Source organism: Felis catus, chromosome B3 (assembly GCF_018350175.1).
Source record: "Felis catus isolate Fca126 chromosome B3, F.catus_Fca126_mat1.0, whole genome shotgun sequence".
NCBI classification, from domain to species: Eukaryota; Metazoa; Chordata; class Mammalia; order Carnivora; family Felidae; genus Felis; species Felis catus.
This window is the reverse complement of record NC_058373.1, coordinates 65948848-65975069: the sequence shown is the minus strand read 5'-3', so window position 1 is coordinate 65975069 and position 26222 is coordinate 65948848. Positions and strand designations below refer to the sequence as shown.

At 40.6% G+C, this 26222-nt stretch overlaps 1 protein-coding gene across 13 annotated transcripts in view; it reads left to right on the top strand.

Moving 5' to 3' along the window:
• Positions 1 to 26222, top strand: part of CB3H15orf41 (chromosome B3 C15orf41 homolog) — a 296333-nt gene that overhangs the window by 136707 nt on the left and 133404 nt on the right. Inside the window, exon 11 of one of the 13 annotated variants that reach the window (XM_045059580.1) lies at positions 963 to 2054. The exons of the other annotated variants lie outside the window; for them this stretch is intronic. Within the exon in view, the coding sequence (XP_044915515.1) occupies positions 963 to 999 (37 nt within the window). The 3' untranslated portion in view covers positions 1000 to 2054. Of the gene's footprint in view, positions 1 to 962; positions 2055 to 26222 lie in introns of those variants that run through there. 13 annotated transcript variants of the gene reach the window in all.

The window sequence follows — 26222 nt, the reverse complement described above, 5'->3', positions numbered from 1 at the left end:
GTCTTAATTTTAAGACCATAAGGTATAATCTAAAAAATTTTTAAAACAATTTCCAAAGTTTATCCAAAAAACAAAAACAAACAACTTCATCTCAGTGGCTAAGATCAAATCCAATTATAATATTTTAACCCGTTAGCAAACCTGGTATCTTCCAATATAGTAAAGGGCTAAGAAATTCTATACATTTATTCAAAATATGACACAAACCTATTAGCATACTTCTTTGTGCTCTGAGAAGTATATAGCTCTAAATGGCATTGCAAACCCTTTTTGTTTAAAAAAGATTGTAAATATATAATTTCAGTTCTGTATTCCTCCTGACAAACGAATTTAAAGGCATGTGTAAGTCTTATATTTTAAGCTTTGTTTTTTATCACTATTTACAAAAGCATTTTTCTTGAGTTGCAAATATAGTTTCCCAACTTAAGGAATATCAAACTAAGCGTACGTCTTTCTAGATTCATCTTTGTTCAGAAAAAAGAATATGTGTACATTTAAGTTAAAATCTTAATTCTTCTATGATTTTAAAAGTCTGTTTTTACTTGGTTATCTTTAGACTTGTATGCAGTATTTTTATTTTTAAACAACAACAACAAAAGAAGCCCTAAAGATCTCAAACTCTTAAAATATACATTGATTTGGAGAAAATGTGTTCTTAGTATGAATTTATCATTTACCCTGTTTGTACTAGGGATAGTTAGCCAAACATGTTTTTCTATTTTTGTAGATCATTTACATTTATTAAGGCAACCTAGGAAGTCCCGATTCAATTGAACCTTCCAGAGATTACTCATTTTATTTGAAGGAGTTTTGTTGTTATTTTTTCAAATCCCTGATTAGGAAAAATTCATATCGTATGTGTTTATATAATCATAGGAGTCAAAATTGTCTCAGTCTATGAATCTTAATAGTTTGCTCTTGTAACAACTATGAGGAAATGTATTAAAATGCCTTAATTACAGGGCAAGAAAAAGAGAAAGCACAGTCTTTTGCATATGATCTTTCAATTGTTCACCAAAGGATAAAGAAAGCATTCAAGCGTGGTTTCAAGAACTGTCAGCATTAAGAAAATGCAAGGTACTTTGTAGAGCCTTAAAGACCTTTCTGGGAAATAGATTTAATTAAAAAGTAAAATAGACTTTTCACTTTAAAGAAATCTTTAAAATGTTGTAAAATTTCATAATGTTAATATATTAATAAGGGTATTATCTTCTTATCCCAGATGAGAAAAAGTCATCCATGAAGCTATTATGTTTGATTCACACAATGGTGGATCCTATAAATATTTTTCTTTAGGTTTGATTTAAGAGTGAGAATTATAGTGCATATTGAAGTGTATGATAATTTTAAAAGACTGTCTCTGTCTGATTCATACATGCTTGACTCAATCTCATCCGTAAGTTAGAAACCTCTAGTAGTCTTCCTGCTACTAACAGAAATCCTTTTACCTGCATTAAAGTTCAAAATGATCAGAAAAATTGATTTTTGCCCTGTTTATCTTGATTAACATGTTCATCTATGCGTTGCTCCCCGTTAGTACAACACCGATCCTCTGTAGTCAGTATGTAAGAATTCCAGGGGCACTTGGTTCCTTCCCTTTAACTTGCGTGTTAAAACAAAACAAAAAAGCATATTTGTTTCCCATTGAGTTCAGTCAAAAAGCCTAATTAACAACATGTCTCCAAGTTGCATTGAACTCGAGAAGGTTAACCTGACTATGTGATAAGTAGCTGTCTATAAATAACCCCAGCCTGTCCTTTTGGAGCTGAGCTTCAGCCGATTTGCCCCTGTTAAGGATTTGGGAACCAGTCTGCTCTTACTAAGCCTGCACACATCAGTATTTCCTGGCTACTTCTAAGCACCAAATGTATTCATGTTCAAATTGTCTTCATTTCGGGACACCTCATTCAAAGACAAATCAGTCTTAGAAGAGTTGTGTGTTCAAGTAATTATTCTTTCATTGAGAAACAGTTTCCGGACCAGTGTTGTTATTTTTTTCAACTAGTCATTGCTATTCACCGTTCAACATTAAAAAAAAAATAAAAAAAAAAAAAGATTAATTTGGCAGATTATTTAAGGACCTTATTAAAATCTCTAGTGCCTAGACTTCTATTTAAAACGACACTGTGGAACAATGGATGAATAGTACAGAGACTGGTTTCCAGTTTAACTCACAAAGATGTAGCCACTAAAAATGTCTGCTCTGTGTTTCCATTAACTTGAGTTTCTCAGTTTAAATTATTATTCTACAAAAGATATAGTGAACTACTTTGTTCCTAAATAGTCATACAGTAGATTGAGTAGTACTTGAAGATTTGTTGCATTTTGAACATAGGAAAAATAATGCCTCTGCGTGATAATGAGTATATGATTTGCATGTGCGTTGTGTAATTCACAATATACATATGCATTCATCATGTTATTCTTTGCAATATGATGAATTATGTCAGTTTATTGCATATGTCTGCATGTACCTCATCTCTTAATTAAAGCATTAATCACTAAAATTACCAAAGATACATAGTTTTACAGTACTTTTAAAATTTAACGTTGATCTTTGCATAGTAATACACATATTATTTCTAATTGGTAGACTATCTGACATTTTAAGTAAGGATTTCTATGTTATGATTCTATCATATCAATTATTTTAAATATGCTTGTCTCAGTATATACTTACAACATACTTTTTAAGCATTTTAAATCATTTTTATTTGAGATTAATTTCCTAAATCACTAAAATTACCAAAGACATACATATGTGCGTGTATATATATATATATATATATATATATATATGCACATTACATGACCAGCTTTAAAACTTAAAAGACTATATATATAGTCTTTCTGTACTTTCTGATTTTAAAGTTGACCTTCACATAGGCATCTATGTTATTTCTAACTGGTAGACTGTCACAAGACATGTTAAGTGGAGATTCCATGTTCTGCTCCTGGCATATCAACATTAGGTATCTTAATATATATTTGCCACACCCTTTAACAATCATGTTGTTTAATAATTGTTCCTTTCATTTGAGATTAATTACACTTGATGTTAATATTCCAGCACCTAGTATCATTTCATTTATAAGTAGTCAATTCTTGCTAATCATGTGATTCCATCATTCAGAAGTCCATACTTTCAGAACAGAATAAAAAATTGTGAGGCTTTGAGGCAAATATTTGGAGAAAAAGCTATCACCCGACCACAGAATTTAATGGTTAGGACTTTGGTGTTAAGGATCAGACACATGTTGCTGTATCCCTCCTCATTAATACGTTTAACCTTTCTTAGCACAAACTTTTATTCACTTCACCCCCAAACTATTACTGTAACATTACCACCATCCTTCTTCTCAGCCCAAGACCTCTCTCCCTGCTTCTCTGAGAAGATAGAGGCCTCCCACACACAACTTCTTGAGGGCACTCCCATTTTCCTCTCTGTTTTTGCTCATTCTCTCCCCTTGTGTTAGATGAAGAGGATTGCTTGTTCCTTATTTCTTTCTTGCCTCAGTTTTCCCTCTTCTCCAGAATTGGAAGGTGTGCCTATGTTTTGAAAGTCATCCTTGGTTTAAACCCTAAAGCTTCTAACTTGTTTCTTCCTTCCCTCTCTTACCCAGCATCTTGATATTTATTCATACTGGTAGCGTCTACGTCCACAGCCACATATCGCTGAAGAGTTTGACATTCTTCCATGCTTTGTTTCAGAGCCATTTAGGCATGTATCTATGAAGTGCTGCTTTGATACACAGTTCGTATCCTGCATCCTACTCACCTGCCTCAATATTCTATCTTTCCTGATTGAAAGGCTAGCGAACCTTAAGCCTGCTCATCTGGACCTGCCACGGATCTAGTCCTTGGCATACGGAGCTATTTCAGAACCAGGAGAGCAGTGGTCTCCCACCTTTAATTCTCTCCTTGTTTTTTCTTTCTTTCCCACACGTTGGCAGTAGATCCCTCTTCCAAGAGCATGGCTGTGAGGTGAAACATTCCCTCTCTGTGTTGCTTAACCCTATCCCACACTATTCTGTTCCATGATCTGGGACTCTGACACATATGGGCCCCATTAGCAGACTCATTTGCCCCCTAGCTTCCTATTGTGTTCAGTCTGTAGGAGGCACCAGCAGGAGACCCAAGGGTGCAGAGGAAATGCCAACAAAGTATTTGTTCCCTAGCTGCTTCTCTTTGGGGTCCTCTCAGATTGACTGCAGTGTGTGCAACCACCAAGTCAGCCGTGTCAGGCGGACCTCTGGATTCAGCCACTCTCAACTTTGGGCATCTCCTCCCTTCTCTTTGCCACTCAGGCCTTGGGCTGGCAAGGGCTCTCTGCTGTTGAAAGCCTAGAAACATTACACACCCCGACCCCTTTAGGATCTTCAGTGGCCATCCATTACCTACAGAGGAAAGTCAGGCTCGTCAGCCCCAGATGCATTTCAGGCCTTTATAGTCTGACTCCTGCCTCTCCAGCCTTATGCCGATGTTATTTCATGTACCATTCCAGCCATATAAACATACCTTTCCCATACCTTCTTTCCTGAATGTTTCAATGCCTGGATTCTCCCCATTTGGGGCCATTGTATCTTATCTGCCCTTCTTCTGAATTGTTCAAATGAAATGATTGATCTAGAGTGTAGACTGAAGCCAACAAGTACTGAATTTGAGGCTAAAGTTCTGTTAACCGCATTGGGAAACTATTACACTAGTCTATGCATTGCCAGAATATGCCAGCAACATCTGAAAATGATAAGGAGCTGGACCAAGGGGTTCATTGTGTGTGCCATCGCCCTGTCAGGGACTTCCTGGAATACTAGATCTCCAGAATTATGAGGCACCTAAGAACACATCTTCTCCAGCTTCCTTTTTCCCAGGTGTCTTTCGTGTTTTGCGCCACTGTTTGCTTGGTCAGTTAGTTACAGTCCAACCAGTTACCATCCATTAATGCCTGTCCACCCCTGGTAGGCAGCAATGAATCAGACCACTGTACAGATCATTCAGGCAAGCCCAGCCTGCTGATAGGTCAGGTGACTATTGCTAAATCAGTCCATTGTGTCCAGATGTGAGGTCATTTAACCCAAATGGGAAGACTCATATTGATGGCTCCCTGAAACATTATCTTATTTGATTTCTAAGGGACCATATTGTCTTGTTTTTCTCCCAACCTTAGTGGTTATTCCTTTTCAATCGCCCCTCATGGTCTCTCTTCTCCTAACTATTCTCTTAATGTTGGGTGGCCCAGGGCCTAATGTTGGTTCTTCTCTATCTGTATTTTTTCCTGGGTTATTTCACCCAGTCTTAGGACTTTAAATACCATCTGTGTGCTAGTACTTCCTAAAGTTACCTCTCATCCTGGACCTCTCCCCCGAACTTCAGATCCATATATCTAACTGCCAATTCAACATTTCTACTTAGATATAAGGTGCACATCTCAAACTTAGTATGCCAGCTCTGAATTACAGATATCTCTAAAGGTTATCCCCCCCTCCCAGTTCACGACAACTCTATTCCTCTGTCCTTGGGATCATTCTTATTTCTTTCTCTCACACTTCACTTCTGATCTCTCTGGAAATCCTGTTGATTTCAAAATATATAAAAATATATTTTTATATTCAAAAATATATCCAGAGGCCAACCATTTTTCACTCTTCTCATTGCTACCACTTGGTCCAAGTCTCTTTCTAGGATTGTTGCAGTAACTTCCTAACTGGTCTTCCTGCGTCTTACTCCCACCCTCCTTAAGTCTTTTCTCAACATGGCACCCAGAGCATCACATAAAAGTCAGGCTTGTTAATCTTCTGCTGTTGGGGCACCTGGGTGGCTCAACTAGTTAAGCTTCTGACTTTGGCTCAGGTCCTCATCTCGCAGTTTGTGAGTTCGAGCCCCACATCCTACTCTGTGCTGTCAGCATGGAGCTGGCTTCAGATCCTCTATCTCCCTCTCTCTACGCTTCCCCAGCTCGCTCTCTCTCTTTATCTCTCTCTCTCTCTCTCTCTCTCTCTCTCTCTCTCTCTCTCTCTCAAAAATAAGCATGGGGCCGCCTGGGTGGCTTAGTCGGTTAAGCCTCAGACTTCAGCTCAGGTCATGATCTCGCGGTTTGTGAGTTCGAGCCCCGCGTCAGGCTCTGTGCTGACAGCTCAGAGCCTGGAGCCTGCTTCAGATTCTGTGTCTCCCTCTCTCTGCCCCTTCCCCACTCGCATTCTGAGTCTCTCTTTCTCTAAATAAATACATACATACATACATACATGCATTTTTTAAAAATTGAAAAAAATGAGCATTAAAAAAAAAAATCTTGCAGTGATTCCCCAATCGACCTGGAGTAAGAGCCAGAGTCCTAACCTTGGCCTTTGCAGCCCTGCACACACCCCTCTAGTCATCGCTGTGCCTTCTTCTCCCACCACCTCCTCACTCACTCTGCGCCGACCACTCTGGCCTCTTTGCTCTGTGGCCTCAAACTTGACAGGTACATTTTTGCCTCAGTCCTTTTGCACCGAATATCCCCCTTGTGTATATATCCCTAGATACATACATGGCTCAGGGTCAAAAGTCAGATGTTACCTCTCAGGTTTACCCTCCCCGTCAGCCCAACAGCCTCCCTCTTCCTTCCTTTGTGTTTCTCCATAGTCCTTTTCACCTTCTAACAAGATCTGTACTATCCCTCATTTGCCTCACTAACACTCAAGTTCTTCAAGGGCAGCGATTTTTGTCTGTTTTGTTTACTGCTGTATCCCTCAGACTAGAACAGTCTAGAACAGTGCATGACACATAATAAGTTTTTTTTTTTTTTTTTAATGTTCATCCATTTTTGAGAGAGAGAGAGAGAGATACACACAGGGAGTGAATGGGGAAGAGGCAGAAAAAGAGGAGACACAGAATCCGAAGCAGGCTCCAGGCTCTGAGCTGTCAGCACAGAGCCTGACACGGGGCTTGAACCCACGAACCGTGAGATCGTGACCTGAGCCAAAGTCAGACACTTAACCGACTAAGCCACCCAGGCACCCCAACACATAATAAGCTCTTAATAGGGGCGCCTGGGTGGCTCATTCAGTTAAGCATCTGACTCTTGGTTTCAGCTCAGGTCATCATCTCCTGGTTTCATGAGTTCAGGTCCTACGTCAGGCTCTGTGCTGTGGAGCCTGCTTCGGATTCTCTCTCTCCCTCTCTCTCTCTCTCTGCCCCTCCCCCACTTGCACTGTCTCTGTCTCTCTCCAATAAACAAATAAACTTAAAAAACAAAGCTCTTGGGGCGCCTGGGTGGCTCAGTCGGTTGAGCGTCCGACTTCAGCTCAGGTCACCATCTTGCGGTCCATGAGTTTGAGCCCCGCATCAGGCTCTGGGCTGATGGCTCGGAGCCTGGAGCCTGCTTCAGATTCTGTGTCTCCCTCTGTCTCTGACCCTCCCCCATTCATGCTCTGTCTCTCTCTGTCTCAAAAATAAATAAACATTAAAAAAAAAAAAAACAAAGCTCTTAATAAATATTTGTTGAATAAATGAATAGGTTATTTTTTGAACAAGCATAATGTATTTTTTAATGTAAATATCATATATCAATGTTAATGGCACAAATTATTCATATTATCAGCATTCAGTGTTCCACAAGTATGTGACACTTAAAAGGTATGTTTCCAGTCTAATATATTTGTAAAGAAATAAATTGTTACTAGTCTTTCGGTTTTGTAGTTTGAAGAAAACAGACTTTCCCCTCTCTCCGTTGCTTTTATTTTACCAGGAAGACCACTGCAGTTTTGGAGAGAAAACCAATTAAAAAAAAAAAAAGGTTATTGGTATTGTTTCATATGCCATTAATAGGTTTGAAGACAACTTTACAATTAATTTATCAAACTCTTTATGAGAAATGAATCCTGTGACACATGTTAACTATTACTAGCGAATGAATATCAAGCTTCAAAATTAATTATGCAAATATTCCAAATGTTACCAAATTTAAAATAAAGCAGAAGATGGGATCTTGGAGCCAAGTGGAAATAAGTATGCATCCTCCTATTTCCATTTTGATTACGGAGAATTATACAAAACTATTTCATTGAATTTAAAAGATCCATAGTGTTGGCCGTCTCTGCACATATCACAGCCAACAAAAATTGAGAAATTAATATTCCAAATGATATATCATGCAAAGCCTTATTCTTTTTTTAAATGTGATTTGAATATCCATCTAAAGTGCTATATTTACTATACAGATCCACATTAGTTAGCAAAAATAAGTATATTTCATATGGGAAAAGAGTTTGCTTGGGTCAGAGTTTCACTTCTGAAAAATTTCCCCAAAATAAAGGGTGGTGGTCAAATGATTCTGGAAAATGTTGCCTACTACATTAAAATTTCAAAGCCTCTGAGAAGCTCTGTAGCAAGGAGATATGTTTCTCATCATTAATTTTACATTTATTAAACTTACTTGACCAAAGGATCTCCTTTTGCCTCAGAGCTGTGTGCCCTTTGGAATACCCTCTTGGAAACTCTTGTGTGGTCCACTGACAGGGGGTGATAATTAAATCAATGGGGGATAAGAGTGAGGTGGAGGGAAAGGAGGTGTGCTAGTGTTTCTGAGCTGCCTACAAGGAGGTAAGTAATATGTCCTCCAGGGCACCCTAACTGACCATACTTCTCAAGTCTCGAAAGCTTAGATGGCAACCTCTGAGACCAGAGATGGCAGAGTGAAATGTTCCTAGGGGCCGGGCAGGCCACTTAAAGGGATGGACAATGTGTTGGAGTTCAGTACTGCTTCATCATAGGGCAGCCACCACTCAGTCTCAGCCTGCCATGGCCATGTGGATAGAATGGACCAGTTCTTCAAACCATATTGAAAGTTTAGATTTTTGTGTTTCCTCTCCTACACATTAAATGGTGTTAACCATGTTTAAATGTTAAAAGAACACTGGAAGCCATGCAAAATATATGGCAGGACCACTCCCATGTGTGACTTCCACCTTGAGGACCTGGAGTGGCAGCATAAACAGGAGGGGCATGTGGGGTAACCGAAGATGCGTTCAGGCTACAAACGTGAGATCCTTGTAGAGACAAGAATCGCTTTACGTTCAGTAGTTTTGAGGCTGGAAATATTTCCAACTAGGTCTAAATCTTTTATGTCTGAAAAACCTTAAAGACTAGTTTATTTCATTGCCTCATCAAATAATTATAATTTAATATTTGGAAAGCATGTTTGCAGTTTACAAAGTACCAGCATTGAAAAATAAAATGATACTCTCCAGGTATATTATTAGTTGGCTGGGGGCTTTCACAGCAAAATATCACAGTCTAGGTGGTTTAAACAATGGGAAGATAATGTTCTCACAGCTGTGGAGTCTTGAGATCAAGGTCCAGGCAGGGCTGTTGGTTCCTTCTGAAGACTGTGGGGAAAAAATTTGTTCCAGACTTTTCTCCATTGCATGTAGATGGCTGTCTTCTTCCCATCTTTGAATCATCCTTCCTCTGTACATGCCTGTGTCCAAATTTCCTCATTGTACAGCAACACCACTCATTCTGGATTAGGGCCCACTCTAATGACCTCATTTAACCTAATTACCCCTGTAAACATCCTGTCTCCAAATAGGGTCACATTCTGAGATAATGGGGACTAGGACATCATCATATGAAATTTTGGGGGCCTGCAGTTCAGTCCATAACACTAGGAAAGAGCTTTCTGGGGGTGGGGGGGAGGGACTCTCTGTTATTTTTTTTTTGAACACCTAAAAAGTGGATACAAATTATCATCACAAAATTTTATACTTCAACTAGGACAATTTTTTTCTATGGACTGAGAGGGAAAGAGGAAAATAAACGAGGTATCCAAAATTTTGTATAACTTCACCAGGTACCTACAGAGAATAACATGTGTATGCGAGCTACTAGGAAAGGAAGGGTTCAAACTATAGATCCATTTATTGGAACTACCATCAGACATGCAACCAGATAAGACAAGTTGGAACGTGTACCTGATAACACGTGTAAAATACAGTCGGAACAGAATCCTGCAATCCAAAGTGAGCTATGAAAGCTTGCTGTTAAACATTCTAATACACAAATGTTCATAGGATCTCTATGTTTATGGAAGACAATTCACTTTTCATGGGTGTTTTACATGATTTTCTCTCGTTTTAGTGTTCCTTCATGTGCAGGAAAACAGCACCCCAAAACTCAGTACATTTTTAGGTGTTCATGGCCCACTCAGAAAGAAGGTAAAAAGTAAAACAGAGTCTTGAATTCAGCATTGATCATGTAAATTTTTTCAAATCAGCTTCACGTTCAGCTTTGTTTTCTGAACTGCTTGCTCACAGTTTTCTTCACGCTTTCCTAGATTTCCGAGACCCCAGTGTGCTCAAGTTGAAACCTCCTTCTGGAGCCTTCCTATTGTTTGTTTACCTATATGGGATAAGTATTTCCAAATACAGACTCATTTTCCTTTCAAAACTGCAACTGCTGAATCTCCTTCACTCACATATTCATTCATTTATTCATTGCTGTGTGTTGGGTACTCTGGTAGGCATTGAAACTCGAAGGTAAGCGTGGCTCCTAACCTCAGCGCGCTTACAGGCTGGTGAAACGAACAAAAATGTCAAATGGAGAATTTGTGCGTTAAGCGCAGAAAGTGGGCACGGCGTTCCCCGAATGGGAATAAGTCACTCAAGCCAGAGTGAGCGGGAAAGTCCTGAGTTCGGTTATAAGAGAAGCACAGAAATTTTCTAAGTAGCTGGTTAAAAGGCAGACCGTGTTGTATGTTGCAAAGGTGTAGAAGCATGAAAATGTATAGTATATTCAGGGAATTATAACTACTTTGGTATTTCCAAGGTATAAATTGTGGTGTCAGCAAACAGAGGGGTTGAGACTGGAAAAATGGGAGCCAGGTCATGAAGGGAATTGGGAGAAATCATGTGGGCCTTGGGGGGGAGGGGGTGCTTTGAAATATTTTCATCAGGAAAGTAGCGGTTTTTAAAGATCATATGGAGAGCAATAGGAGGGATAGATTAGAAAGAAAAACCACTGAGAGTTAGGGTACTATTGCAAATCCATTTAAGAAGTAAGAGAGAAAAAAAGGAAGTGTGAGGCAGCAAATGATTTAAGAAGAGGGTACATCCTGGAGCCCAGAGACTATCCGGGCAGGCTTGCTCTGCCGCTTACTAGCTGGGAAGCCATGGGGCCCGTCCCTTAACTTCTCTGAGCCCCAGTTTCCTCATTTTGAAAATGGGGCAGTAATAAACTTCACTTTCTAGAATGCTGTGAGAATTAAGTGGGTGTATATGTGTGAAGTAGGTAGAACCATGCCTAGTACATAGTAACCACTTAATATATGTTAGCTATTATCATTATTCATTGTTAAACAGTAATGGCTAGGACTCAGGATACAGGATGAGTTTGAAGCCAATTAAAATGGGAGACCTCGGAAACGATCTTGGTAAGGTTGTAGAGGAGGGCACTCAGCCGGTTCGTAGTCCGCCACTTGGCCTAAACACGTAAAGACAGTCTGTGTTCCACAGAGTTCCTTCCTGACATCGCGTTCTAACTGTGCAGCTTTTGTGTCTTAGTCGTATCACATTCAGCCACCAAAACAGCCCCAGCATTTCTGCCTCTCCATCAGTGGTTGCTGCCGTAAGGGTCCCTATGACTTCTGTGCTTGAGACCTAGTAATGGCATTAGCGGTACCCGCACCCTCAGTACTCCGTGGTGTGAGAGAAACCACGAGGCAGTACAGAAACCCATTGCTTAAATATTTTTCCTTCTATAGAAACATTTTCCATTGTGAACTTTTTTTTAAAAAAAGCCTCTGAAAATTTGGGGTTTCTCTCTTTTCTTCCGAATGTACTGAGCCTTCACAAAATTCATCTCCAGGTGATTAACAGTCGGGCACTCTGCAGACGTCTTTTCCTCTTCTTGAATGGGAAAAACCAAAGTCTTTGGCACTCTAATCTGATATTTGTAAAAGGGAATTCTACCGTGAGGGACCTAACAGAGAAGAGCCGCCTTTCTCTGCAGGCTTTTCGGAGCAACATGGGCTTCAAGGGAGATGGAAGCTGCCTGCCTAGTGCCCCTCCCAGACCCCATGGTCTGTTCCCGCACGGCTGTTCGTTATCTGGTTTCTTCGAAGGGGAAGCACAAGTCCACCTGCCATGCTGGCATTCTTTCCATATCTGGTCCAGACGCCAGAGGATTATTGGGCCCGAGTCCCTGTCTCTAACTGCATCTAAGGGTCTAGGTCTCCCTCAGAGCGGGCCAGGGTGATCTGGTTGAGTAAGCACGCCTACTCTTTCTCCGTATAACGTGCCAAATGAATGTAAGCTGCTCAAAGGCAAGCTTCACTCGTTCAGAAGGTACACATTGAGGATCTGCCGCGTTCACGGTTCCGGGCACCAGGAACGCAGCAATGAGCCAGACAGCTGTGGGCTCTGTCCTTGGGGAGCTCAGGGTAGGATGTGAAAGACAGAACATAAGCAAGGAAATGAATACATTCTTCTCAAGTCATGATAAAGGGATCAGGCAAAGTTTTTCTGACCTACTGAAGTCAAATGCATCTCGATAAATGTTTGAGTTGAACTGCATTCTACCAGATTGAACTGGATCCCTCTGCACTTCAGACTCAGACTATAACTTTAAAGATGGCCTTCAAGTGTACTCCCATTTTGTGCACAGCTCTTTTTAGCCTCTGTGTTATTTGAGGCATGGAGTGTTTATAACTATAGGATAATCTTTGTGCTATGAAGTTTTCCTGGTTAAAAAAAAAAAAAAAATGGCTCTTGACCTGGATGTTATAATGTCTAGCTTCCTACATCACCAAAGCAGCTGAGCACCTATAATGTCCTTTCCCACTTCTTTTGTATACAACTGTAAGCCTGTAAATAAAAAGGGTGGATAGGTTGTCGTGTTCTTATTGTCTGTATGCTGAAGGGTATACATATGACCAGATTATGAAAAGTAGATCTTAATGACAACACGGCCAGCACATACATGCAGTTTAAACATCAGAGGTTTCACGAGCATTACCATAGAGCTACAGGGAAGAAATTTGCAGTTTCGCCAGCATTTGTAACAGCAGTGATTCACTTACGCCACTAAAATGTTTACATTAAGTGCAACACTTCATTTGTTATCAGCCCATAGCAAGGACCCTATAAAAATAAGTAAATTTGTGATTGCTTTCCTCCTTAAACACCCACTCTGTGGTAAGTAGTGAACTTCCAAAGACATGATGCCGACCTGAATCAACTTACTGTATCACCTTGTAAATTCATTTAACAATTTGTTCAACTTTGGTATCTATTACAGTCGGAATAATCCAATTATGACCTCATTGTTATATTAAACAACCGTTACTTTCTAAAAACATGCATGGTCCACTGGGGAGAACTCTAAACTCCAACCAATCTATGGAACTTTCAGAAACAACTGTTAGCCACTTTGCTTTCTCATATAATTATCCTCTTTTGATACAGATTATATGTATCTACCAAAATTTTGTATGAATGTGTCATTTTCACATACTCTTAGTATGTGTTAAAGGTAGAATTGATTGATACCACTTAAATTTATTCATTTGAACTATTAACTTATTAAAAAGTTCTCAAATCATAGGACATAGAAATGTATACAGACATCCTATTCATAAATGTGCCATAGTTCTTAAATGATTTTTTAAGTTAATTTTTTTTAAATTTTTTTTTAACATTTATTTATTTTTGAGACAGAGAGAGAGCATGAACAGGGGAGGGTCAGAGAAAGAGGGAGACACAGAATCTGAAACAGGCTCCAGGCTCTGAGCTGTCAGCCCAGAGCCTGACGCAGGGCTCGAACCCACGGACCACGAGATCATGACCTGAGCCGAAGTCGGACGCTTAACCGACTGAGCCACCTAGGCGCCCCTAAGTTAATTTTTAATACACCTGTTAAGCTTTTGAAATAAATGAATCCCTGGTATTCTTGTTTTTGCTACTATTTTTTTTTGAGCAGGGGGATGAAGGAGGGGGGATAGTGCAAGCTGGGGAGGGGCAGAGAGAGGGGGACAGAGGATCCCCAGGGGGCTCTGCACTGACAGGCTGACAGCAGTGAGCCTGATGCAGGGCTTGAACTCACGAAGTGTGAGATCACAACCTAAACCAAAGCTGGACACTCAACCGCCTGAGCCACCCAGGTGCCCCATGTTTGCGACTATTTTAAGCACTCAGGATCACTGTGTGTGTGTGTGTGTGTGTGTGTGTGTGTGTGTGTGTGTGTGTAATGTGCTTTCTAAATAAAAGGCATCATTTTTAGGGAAATTTAATTTCCAAAATAGAGATTTAGAAAAGTTATAATTGTACAGGGTAATAATTCTTATTGTCATTTTGTAATAGCATTTTCTCTAAAGTAGAAAATCATGTTATGGATTCCTCTGCCATCCCCTCACCTACCCCAATCACTGCACTGGACAAATGGAACTAGAGATTATAGTCTTCACACATTAAATATGTGCTTGAAGATTATGTCTTTTGAAATGCCCCTAAATATTTGGGAACCGAAATAAGAGGCATAATAAGATTTGCCTGTCCCTGTCAGGTTCCTACTAGTCTGGTCTTTAAACCCATCCCTAGCTTTTCATTCATTTCATCCTGTCACTCAAGTGGTCCCTGAGCAGTCATGACCAGGCACTCTCCAGGCCTGTGAATACGGAGATTCCCCAAAATACAACTTGTGCTCTCAACGAGCTGAGTGTAACAGGGGATACAGACCAGTAAGCCAAATGGCACATACATCAACAGTTACAGCATGGAAAGGGCTGGGAATGAGATGTGCTCATTGTACAAAGTGGAAGCTCAGGAGACTCATTCATGTAAGCCCCGCTTAGAGTGGAGAGACTAGTGAAGGGGGAACGGTGTTTGGAACAGAAGGGACAGCATGTGCAGAGGCATAGAAGCGTGAAAAAGTGGAAGCTGTCAACAGTATGATTCGAGCATAAGGAACACGAGCCAGATTAAGGAACTTGTGTGATGCCACAGACATCAAACTTTGTCTAAGCCACAGTGTGGAAGACACATTAGAGGTGTTAGGTTTATGGCGGGGGGTGGGGGGGGGGTTGTTTGATTTTTTTCATTTTTTTGTTTTGAGGTATAGAAATATAGGAAAGACTAGGGAAGAGAAACCCAGAGGGGGGTTATTGCTGAAGTCAGGTGTGGAATGGAAAAGGAACAAGAAGCAGTTCAGTGGAGAGGAAAAAAAGGAAACATCAGTATTAAGGATATGTATTGTCCTATTCCTCTTGGTTAAAAAATGTGAGTTAGAGGGGCGCCTGGATGGCTCAGTCGGTTGAGTATCCGACTCTTGATTTTGGCTCAGGTAATGATCCCAGGTTGTGGGATCGAGCCCTTTGTTGGGATCCATGCTGGGTGTGAAACCTGCTTAAGATTCTCTCTCCCTCTACCCCTCTCCCCTGCTTGTGCGCTCATTATCTCTCTCTCCCTCTGTCTCTCTCTCAAATTAAAAAAAAAAAAAAGTGAATTAGAAAGTAGAGTGTTTATAATTGGAGTAAAACTCAGAATGCTGAGTAGCATGTAAACCATTTGCCCTTTTCAGTGTCCAATTTATTTGCAATGGGACTTGAACCAAGGGCTTCTGATTTCTGATGTTCTGTGTTCTTTTCCTTAATGCTTCATCTATAGCAAATGGAAACAAATAAAAATAATCTGTTGTTCGTATCATATATAAATATATATGTATACATACACATGTATGTATATACTTAGACACTTTGTAATAAGGGAAAACAAGACAGTAACTAAAAGTTGGAACATTTTCTACCAGAAACCCTTATGAAATGTGTTTCTAAAGAACAGAAACATTTTCAAATTGTTGGCAGTTGTTAGCAATTAGTACATTTTTTAAAAAACCAAGAGCACACTTTATGCACTGTATGTTAGCCAATATGACAAATTATATTTTAAAAAAATAATAAAATAAATAAATGGATGCTGATTAAGAAAAATATTTCAATCAATGTGTGTTTCCTCACCTTCAACAATGAGTAGCAATGTTTGTAAAATGTTTGTTATATTATCTCTCTAAATAAAAGTTGGTGGTTCCCATAACCCTTATGACAAACATTTCTAGGTGAGAAAATAGTTTGCTTTTTAGGTCATTGCTAAATCAATTTAGTTTTAAAGCATTTATCCGCAGTTAGAAGGGGTCACATAAAAAGAACTAGGCATTGCATGGCTTCCACTGGCCCAGGGTTTTCATTCAATCCGTGCCCTTTTTTACAAGTAAATTTTCTTTTTTTTTTTTTTTTTCAACATTTATTTATTTTTGGGACAGAGAGAGACACAGCATGAACGGGGGAGGGGCAGAGAGAGAGGGAGACACAGAATCGGAAACAGGCTCCAGGCTCTGAGCCATCAGCCCAGAGCCTGACGCGGGGCTCGAACTCCCGGACCGCGAGATCGTGACCTGGCTGAAGTCGGACGCTTAACCGACTGCGCCACCCAGGCGCCCCTACAAGTAAATTTTCTTAAAGTTGTGGTTTTCCGCTCACTTTCATTCATAAAGGTTGGTGTCTCTATTCCCTTGAAAAACTCCATGAATTCAATTGCTAGAATTAAGCAGGATTAAAAAAAAAAAAAATCATACATTTATAGACTCTACAGCCAGCCAACTCCTCCTATAGATATAACCACATTTTACTGGTGAGGAAATGAGGCCCAATGAGATTCAGTCACTCAGCATCAAATTCCATGTGGGTTGGGCAAAACATTGAAAAACAGAAAGGACTGGAATTAACATTTATGGTAGGAAATGTTTTAATTTCACGAGTCTTTCATATCCCATATCTGCTGTCAATCACGCCGACATAGAGAACTCTTTAAATACTAAAACACATTTGTTAATAATGAGTAGCAGCCATTAATATTAGACTCCAACTCCAGCCACCTGCCAACCCAATATAGGACCTGAGGATGTTTCGTGCTGAACCTGGTTCCCTTGTTGCTATGAGGAGTACCCAGTGCATTAAGATCAGCTAATGATGAGAAAAGAATTAAACATGAAGGGAGACGGTCGAGAAACTATTTACATCCTTAGTTACAATCCAAGAAGCAGTAAAGAGGAGAAAGGGCACAGGTTTGGACGAGGGAAAGGCCAAGTGTGATTCCCATCTTTCACACAATCATCAGTGTGGCCTTGTGCAAATCACGTGATTGCTCTCCTCCTTTTTTTTTTTTTTTTTTTTTTTTTTTTTTTTTTTTTAACTCATCTGTCAAATGAGCACAATTTGGATTCTTAGAGGATTCAGTGAGTTCAGGTATACACAGTGCCCGGAACAAAATACACATCTGGTAAAAGGTAACTAGAAACACTGAATACCGGGACTGGGCTTCCAGGAAACCTCTGTATACCACGTGGAGGAAAACAGGTCGTGCAGTGAGGTGTTTTTGGAGTCACCTTCAGGTCTTGGTGTGTGACTTTAACAGCCCTCCTCTGTGGTGCCCATGCTGCCCTTCTGTTCAGTGTGAGGCTGCTGAGAATCTGAACACTTCCTGCAGGGTGAAGCCAGTGCGCTAGTAAAACGTCTCCTTGCCCAAGAGCCCACACAGAGTTTATCTCCAGCGGGGGAGGTTTTTTTTTTTTTTCTTCTTCTTTTCCAACAGCTGCTTCCCTGTGTTTGGAGCCATATCATAAGTTGGGGTTAGTAATTTCTCTTTTCCAAGATCTCAGATACTTGAAAAATAAACTTTTTTTTCTGTAGTTTTAGATTTAAGTTCGAGGGAAAAAAAAAATACAGCCATAAACGGAGTTTACATTAACCACTTGGGATTATTTCAAAGTCAAAGAGCATTTACTGGCTTTTTCTGACCTCTGATTTGAGGATCAGTTTTTTAAAAACACCACCAACCACAGACTTGTAAAGTTTGCAGAAACTGCCGACAGACCCAAATATGTTAAAGGTTGTAATCTCTTGAAAGGAGTTGGTTGATTTTCCTGTTGCCCCTCCTATCAACTTTAACCTCCAACCTCCTCCGGCATCTATCACCACAAATAAAACTGCTGAGGTTTGACAAGAGGATATAAAGTCACTAGGGCCATCGCACAGGGATGGCCACATGATTTTCTTCAGCCTGAAATGAATGCTCCGTAATTTGGGCTTTTCAATAGGAAGTCGTAAACACTCACTCATATCACTTTAGTTTTAATAATTACTGTTTAAAAAAAACCAGAAATACACATATTCAATGATGTTTGACAACTGGAATTTAGTGGTTTTGTTATTGGTTGTCTTTGACCATTAACTTGGATTTCTGTTCTTAATTTTAATGTATACGATTTCAAGCAAGCAGCATATGATACTGATATAAACATGACGTTTGTATACAGCATTATAAATGAATTTTTAGTTCGCGATTAAGACAAACCAGATGACAAAAAGCAAACAATGCGTTTGTATTGCTCTCTGCTAACTTAAAAATAATCCCCTGTGCTGGATTCACCTGCAGTGCCTTTCTTCTCTTCGGGAATTTGGGACATGTGGCTCATGTAGCACTTAGCTCGCCAGGGTTTCTGAGGTTCGGTTTACTTGGATAGATTCTCACATAATTCAGCTGTCTGTGGAAATTACTCATTCTACACTAGATAAATGCGATCTTATGAAGTCTCTGGCACCATTCAGTCTGAACTCGGCTAGTTCTCTGTTGCTGGTGTCTGAGCATAAGGAACGGGGATGCTATTACATCAGTGCTTGAACAGTGCTTCTTGTTGCTGTGTTGTTGTTTTTTTTCTTTTTCTTTTAAGGTAGATCTGTGTGTTTTTGTGCAGTCCACCTTAATAGTTTCCAAACAACCCTGAGTCTAGGTGGTTTATATCTCCAGGTGTTCTTTCTTCAGCCTCATTTTCTCCCACCTCTGTTCTTTTTACGGGGCAACTGAGCAGAGGAAGGCTAAATGACGTGAAGAAGTCAGGAGTCTGGGCAGCAGGGAGCCCCGGTGCTGGGGATGAAGGACATGACACTGATCACATCCCACCTGAGCTTTTGGTGACCTCAGCAGATTTCCTGCTTTGCAGCCCAGCCAGGGCGCCTTCTCCAGAAGCAGAACTGTTGTTTTGTCGCAACAAAGTGCATCCGTGTAAAAACTCCTGAGCCCCCATCACCTAAGCCTCTCCCCTCTTCCCCAGCAGAGCAGAATCCAGGGCCTAGAAAAGATCTGTGTGCTGTTTTGGAGTGGGGGACTGGAGTAAGGAGAGCAGGAGACGGGGGTAAAAAAAAATAAAAGAAAACTGCGTGGGTGTGACCTGGCATCTCAGAATTCTTAGAAAACTAGATTTTCATAAGGTACTTATGGTTCGAATTGTTGAGACCACTAAGAACCTCCCGTGTTCCTCCCATTGAACAGCGCAACTTTCTTGTATAAATCCAAGTGGTCATTAGTAACAACAGCTGTAGTGATCTATTGCATTTATGCAGCGTTTCTACATTCATTATTTTGTTTGAGCCTAACCATTCCTCTAGGAAACTGAAAGCATTTTAATGGATAGTCAAGCAAAGGCTCAGAAAGATAAAGTGACTTGTCCAAGATTAATTCATTAGTGTCAGAACTAGGATTGCCTTATTATTCAGCAAATCTGTTATTTAGCATGGAAGATGTGCCGGGCGTCCAAGGGTGAATGCGAGTCCGTCCCTCAAAGAGCTCACAGTCTGTGGCAGGTGCGGGAAAGGGGTGCTAGATTTGCGTGCAGGGAACGTGGGCATCGCCGAGGCAGTGGCTTGAACTCAGCCTTGCAGGATGAGACAGATTATGATCCAGCTGTCCTCATTCCAAGGAAGGACCGTTTTAAGAATGTTAGCTGTTTGGCCAATTCAGATTTCTCTTCCCGTTTTAATTTCCTGAACACCAGTTCCAGCATGTTTAGAAGAATAACAGCTATGCTCTAGAAGAGGCCCAGTCCGATAACCCCGCTGGTCAAGAGGGAGACTGAGACTCACAGACTAATTAGGAAAAGCTGTAGAGACCAACAGCTGGGGTTGTGGGGCTACTGGAGTGGGTAACTCACAGGTTAAAAAATATATATCTATATATAGAAGAAAAAGCACTTGACTCTGCTAATATAAAATGCTAGAAACCTCCATTTTCATTTTTTATATAGCTGTCCCAGGATACTAAAATAAATAAACCTCTAAAATTCATGCGATGCAACCAGTTAAGGGAAACCATTCTGGTTGATTCAGTTATCTTAAACTTTAGATCAATAGCCACAAAATGAATATTTTTTTTTAATTTTATTTTGGAGAGAGAGCGAGTGAGCAGGCAAGAGGCTCAAGGGGGTGGGAAGGCAGAGAGAGAGAGAGAGAGAGAGAGAGAGAGAGAGAGAGAGAGAGAGATTCTCAAGCAGGTTCCATTCTCAGTGCGGAGTCCGACACGAGGCTGAATCCCATGACCCTGGGATCATGACCTGAGTGGAAATCAAGAGTAGGACACTCAACTGACTGAGCCACTCGGGGACCCCAAAATGAATATTTTGACTACTTAACCAAGTATCTTTTGTGTTCCCTTTTACCAAGAACTTTATTCCTTCGATTTTATTGAAAAGCATATCTAGAGCACTAATTAGATGTAAAACAAACATGATTGAGAAAAGATTCAGCTCATCTGTTAATACCATAAGGATGCTTGTGTATTCCCCAAAAATATGTTCTTTAAACACTGCCCAGGGCCACCTAGACGGACAGTTCTAAAGCTAGAGTGACTACAAGCCCTCCTCATTCTAGCTGCACGAAGCAATTCCATGTCCATAGACAATGTCTGTAGGTACAAAGTTGTGGGTGAAAAGAGTGATTTCTCCCCGCCAAGAGTAACAGTGAGATCCTAAGATGAAGCCCAGAATAAGGAAAGTCATCCCGTTGCAGCTTGAGAATGAAGAAACAGAAGAAAGACCTTCTTTGCCCCCAGCTTCTTTGACTGGTAGACCTTTCAGCCACTGCTAGGTAGACAGGGAAACAAGAGTTCCCCACCCAGAAACCACAGCAGTAGAAACAGTTGAGACTCGGAGTGAAAACCTCGAGGACAAATAGAACTAGATAGCTCGTGGAGGTGTAAATCTAAGGGTCCAGCTGTAGCGGTGCCTTAGAAAGTGAGTAGGTACTGGTAAGCACCGTCGTAGCGGCTTTTTGCCACCACACTAAGGCCTAAATAGGAACTGCAAGCTGACACCGCCCACGAATCACTATTTATCTCATCTGGATTGGGTAACCGGGTGGCCGTTACTGAACAGGTTTCTGTTGCTGGGCCTTCTCATGCATTGCTTCCTTTATGGATAGAGGACCCCTGGATCTGCTCGGAATTCCTGACCTAGGTTCTGAGACTCAGTACATTTCCTACTCCATGTCACTTAGCTGACTCGTGGGAACAGAGGCTCCTTCAAGCCAAGCTGAGGAGACAGAGATCTGATTGTCTCTTCCTTTTCTCCTTGCTCTCACTCACCCTCTCCTACCAACTCCCAGCCTCATGGGCGTGCAACTGTGGTAGGCTTTTTGTTCTCCGTCTCACTTCCTTTATGTACTGGGATGTTAGTTAGTTACCTTAATTGAAGCCCTTTTTGTCCCCTCATCCCTGTAAGACTTTTTTTTCCTCTTTTGGCCTGGGTTAATTGGTCTTGCCTTCCAGGAAAGCTCCTCATGACTGATTTTCTGCTAGAGTCAGCTTTTCTAAAGTCTCATAAAATCCTGAGACGATGAAGAGAGGTCATACCCTAGGAATCTCCATGTTCTGTTGAAAGTTCTGGGATTGCTGGAGAGCCAAAGGCTGAACAGAACCCCCTTGAGACACAGACCCCTTGTCCCCAAGACCCAACTACTCGCCTTTTCTCTTACTTCCGCACCTGAAACAAGGAAATCAGAGGATATTACCCTACAATAAGACTTACCTACATGGAGGGGCGCTGGGTGGTTCATTTGGTTAAGCATCAGACTCTTGATTTCAGCTCAGGTCATGATCTCACGGTTTGTGGGTTTGAGTCCCGAGATGGGCTCTGTGCTGACAACGTTGAGCCTGCTTGCGATTCTCTCTCTCTCTCTCTCTCTCTCTCTCTCTCTCTCACCCTCTTTCTGCTTCTCCCCTGCTCATGTGCTCACACACTCTCTCTCTCAAAAATAAATAAACTTAAAAAAAAATTTACCTACATGTAGATGGCTTACATTCTGTTACCCGTCTATATAGGGCATTAAATTTTATGTATCCAGAATAACTGTCCTGATTGCACTACATATTATTTAATTCACTTGATGACTCAGAAGGTACCTGAAGTTTATCATTCTAGAATGTTCCATATTGGAAGATGGAGGAGAGGAGATGAGGCTGCATCTCTCTGTATCGACCCTCAAATGTTTAGCCTGTTGACTTTCTCCTCCACAAACTGACAAAGAACACTGTCTATTTTGAAGTATTTTTGATTTGTTGGGTATTGGTGAGTAGAAAATAAATCTAAATTAAATGTCCTACAGCTGGAGCAGGTAGAAGGGGAACAAATGAAAACTTCCTGGTTTTATGGGCTGCTGAGAGGTGATAGCTCTGGAAATGCAGTCTGCTAAGTGATCCCAAGCTAATGCAAATTAACAGTTGTTTTCTTTCAGAACTGTATGACTGAATAAACATTTACCATTTGTTTCGTTTCTACTCATCTCTTAGAACAGTTGCTACAGGTCTTAATAGTAAGACTTGAAACATATAATGTATTAGCCTTGGCACATCAAAATATTGTTCATCTTCCAAACTTGAGATATTCCAGTTTGGCTTCTCACTGAGTTTATAATGTTCTGAGGGTATGTATCTAAAAATGCATCTTACTAATCTCCTGGAATTGATTAAAAAAAGAGTCCCTGTAACTTGTCACTCTTCCCAGCTTAAACATGGTCTGTCAGTTGTGAGATTGACGGGCATTGTGGTACATTTCAATCTTAGGAGGGGCCTGAATAAGAAATTTGAACCACCGAGTAGCATTTTGGAAGAGAGACCTATGATATTTGTGCAAAATAATAATGAGGTTAAAAATGGAATTTCAAGCTTAGCTGAGAGAGTGGTGCTTCCGGCTCTTTTTGTCCAAGCCGTTCTCATGATTCAGTGCGATCACCTTTTCTCAGAGCACCACTGTGGCGTGTAAAGAATTTCAGCAACTGAACAACAGTATCAAATAAATTCATTTTAGAAACTCTCCTTCAAAGTTTGTTCCAATCGTTAACATTCCTGGAGCCCTTGGCGTCTGCCAAGTGCTCAGCGCTCAGTTCACATGCAGCAAATTTAGCATGACAAAGTTGCTCCTGTTTTTTGCAAATGGGAGACCTGGAGCCCCAAATGGAGCCTCATGCAGTTAAAGTGCAGAATGGAGATGAGATCCGAGAGATACAGTAGAAGGGATTATCTGGGATCATGTAGATGGTTCGCAGTTGCCTTTGTATGGCCACTGGGTTAGATCATTCTTGGCAAGTCTGGTGAATTAGTATCCTATTCCTGAGTCCCATTTCAATACCTAGTTTGGAACTCTTCCACTCCTTGAAAACTTCCATTGAAATTTTTATCAATGGTATTTGCATAGACAAAATGGAATCAAACTATTGACATGTAGGTTGTCTTTGTTTTTAAAGCAAATTTATGTGAATGGTTTGTCAGTAGAGATAATTTAGCCAAAGGCACCTGTCTTGTCTAAGGACTCTGCCTGAAAAGACTTTTAGGGGGAGCTTGGTGAATTTTTTGTCCTTAAAATAAAGCTGTTTTGGAGGTATGAGAGAAGCTTAGTTTTTGAAATGGCACAATGAATAACAAAGGCCCCTTTTCACCCCCCCCCTCAAAAAAGGACTAAAAAGGACATTTGTTCGACTCTTGAGGAAGAATTGTGCCGTTAACATAAAAGTCTAGATACAAGAAAGGGGAAAATTGGAGGAAGAGGAGTAGCAGGTAGTGCTGGGGGCTGCAGGGCCCGGGAAGCGACTCGTCTTACGAAGAGGATTACAATCACGCGCAGATTCAAAGCGCAAGACAGCATGTTTATGGTGACTGAAAGGGGCTGGAAGATAAAACGTAGCAGAACATCCGGTCGTTGAGTAGAGACAGGCAGGGGTATGCACGTGTGTCTCTCTCCGCCCCGCCTCGTCTCCTCTCCCTCAGTGGCCCTACGCGTATATCCTGGCAGACAAGCGGCCAATAAGCAGTCTTCGTAATCGGGTTCAGGTGATTTGTATTTCTGGCGTTTTAGAACAGACAGGGCTTATCACTGATTTGAAGATGGAAAGCACACTATGTCACCTCCCCCATCATTTGGTGGATGTGTGCTGAGGATGGCCAGAATTATATGTGTGTTAATGCGTCTTGAGCCCTGACCTAAACTGTAGATGAGAAGGCTCTTTAAATATTAAAATGCAGAACCAACAGAATTGCTTAGTGCAGGAGGAAAGTGCACAGTATTCTAAAGGCAGGCCTCATCTTTTTATGGGGGCGGCTATTGCAAATGCATACATTTCGGTCCAAAAGTAACTTTTTTGGAAACTCTCTTCAGTGGAAATACTAAATCGCCGGTCTCTCTTTTTAAGATAATTCGAGTTACAGAGTACCTAACTTTGGAGTTATCAGATGTGTTTATCCCTCCCACATGTCAAAGTTTAAGTGCTATGTTTTGTGTATATACTCATGTTATTTGAAAAAGCCCTAAAGAGAAGCAGCTATATAATTGTTTTTAAAGAACCCTAGAAGCAAAGATAAAGGCTTTCAGAAACGAGGGGCAGTATTAACAATTATAGCACCTGAAGTCAGATGCAAAATTTTGTCCTGATTATTGATGATTAATTGAGCATAAAGTTACAAGCCTTGAGAGAATTTTACAATTATTTTTCTTTGATTTTTCTACCCACAAAAAAAAAAACACCCCATCATTTTCTATTTTAGCAGTTTCCACAACTTAAACATTAAATTCTTATTGTTTGATTTCTGTTATATTAGTAGTGTGTGTTTTGCAATTCTAATCTCCACGTTTTTCTTTCTTTATCACTGAAGTAGGCCTTTTGAAGCTGGGAAATTTTTCATAGCAATATTGACAGTGTTCACATTTGCATGATGACAGCCAAGGAATGGAGCAGTAATTTTTGAAATTGCAGAAGTATTTAGAACACTGATAAAAGCTGAAATATATTTTTGATGGATTGAAGTTAAGCATACATGATTTTTCCTGCTGTCAAAAGGCTCTGAATTTCGTGAATATTTGCCTGCTGCGAGAATGCAAGATTAACATCACAACCATCACCCGGGCACCCAAACCCTGCAATTTAATAGCTTTTTAGGTTCTTTCCTTTTTCTAAACAGCAATTAATCTCATTTTAGTACAATTTTCTCGTTTCTGAAGTCGCTCATTGAATCGCTGTTTTGTTCATATTTGGCTTCAGCTCCTCTGCATAGTCATTAAAGTCCCAATTAATGTCACCTTTAGCTGAAGAGTACTCATTTTTATTGAGAAAATGACAGTTGCTGCCATGAGTAGTGCAGTGTAATATACATTAATTGCCCTGTAACACTGGTAATTACGAGTTTTTCAAGCCTCTCAGTAAACTGTCATGCCTAGACAAGACTGTGCTAAAATAGATTACTCATTAGGGAGACCTGTCCTATTTTCTGGTGGGTTCTTAGTGTTGGTTTAAAAAAAAAAAAAAAAATCTTGAGCTTGAACAAATAGTTGCCAAGAGCAATTTCCTACAACAATATCCTTGTGTTGGGTTTTTCAGCCATCACTTAAGATTGCGGTCAGCAAACAGACGGAGTGCAGTGGATGCTACAGACGTCGTGAGTCTTGAGCATTTATTTAGGGGGATCACAAGAGTGGACTTAACGGTGTTTCATTCAGGGTTGAATACGGCATGTAACTGAAGAGTCCTCCCAGAGGGTGTTGTGTTAAAACAGGTTCGTTCCCCAGTGTTCGGAGAATCCGTGAGAGAGCCAGTGTCCGCACTTGCTGAGTCTTACTCACCTCGGGACTGAGTCCAGCAAGGAGCAGCGTTGATGCCTTTATTAAACAAATCCATATGAATACTGGAGTAGATAAATACCTTTGACACCAGACATGGCAAGCTTTATACGTACGGTTTTAAGGTGTAGTTTAAAAAAAGGGGGGAGGGGATCATTAGTTGGAGAGAACTGAGATAATCTTACATGGGAAACTACTAGCCCACAGTCTTTTTTAATATATAGTTGCTGACTGGTGTGCTTAGCAGATTTCTCTCTCTCTCTCTC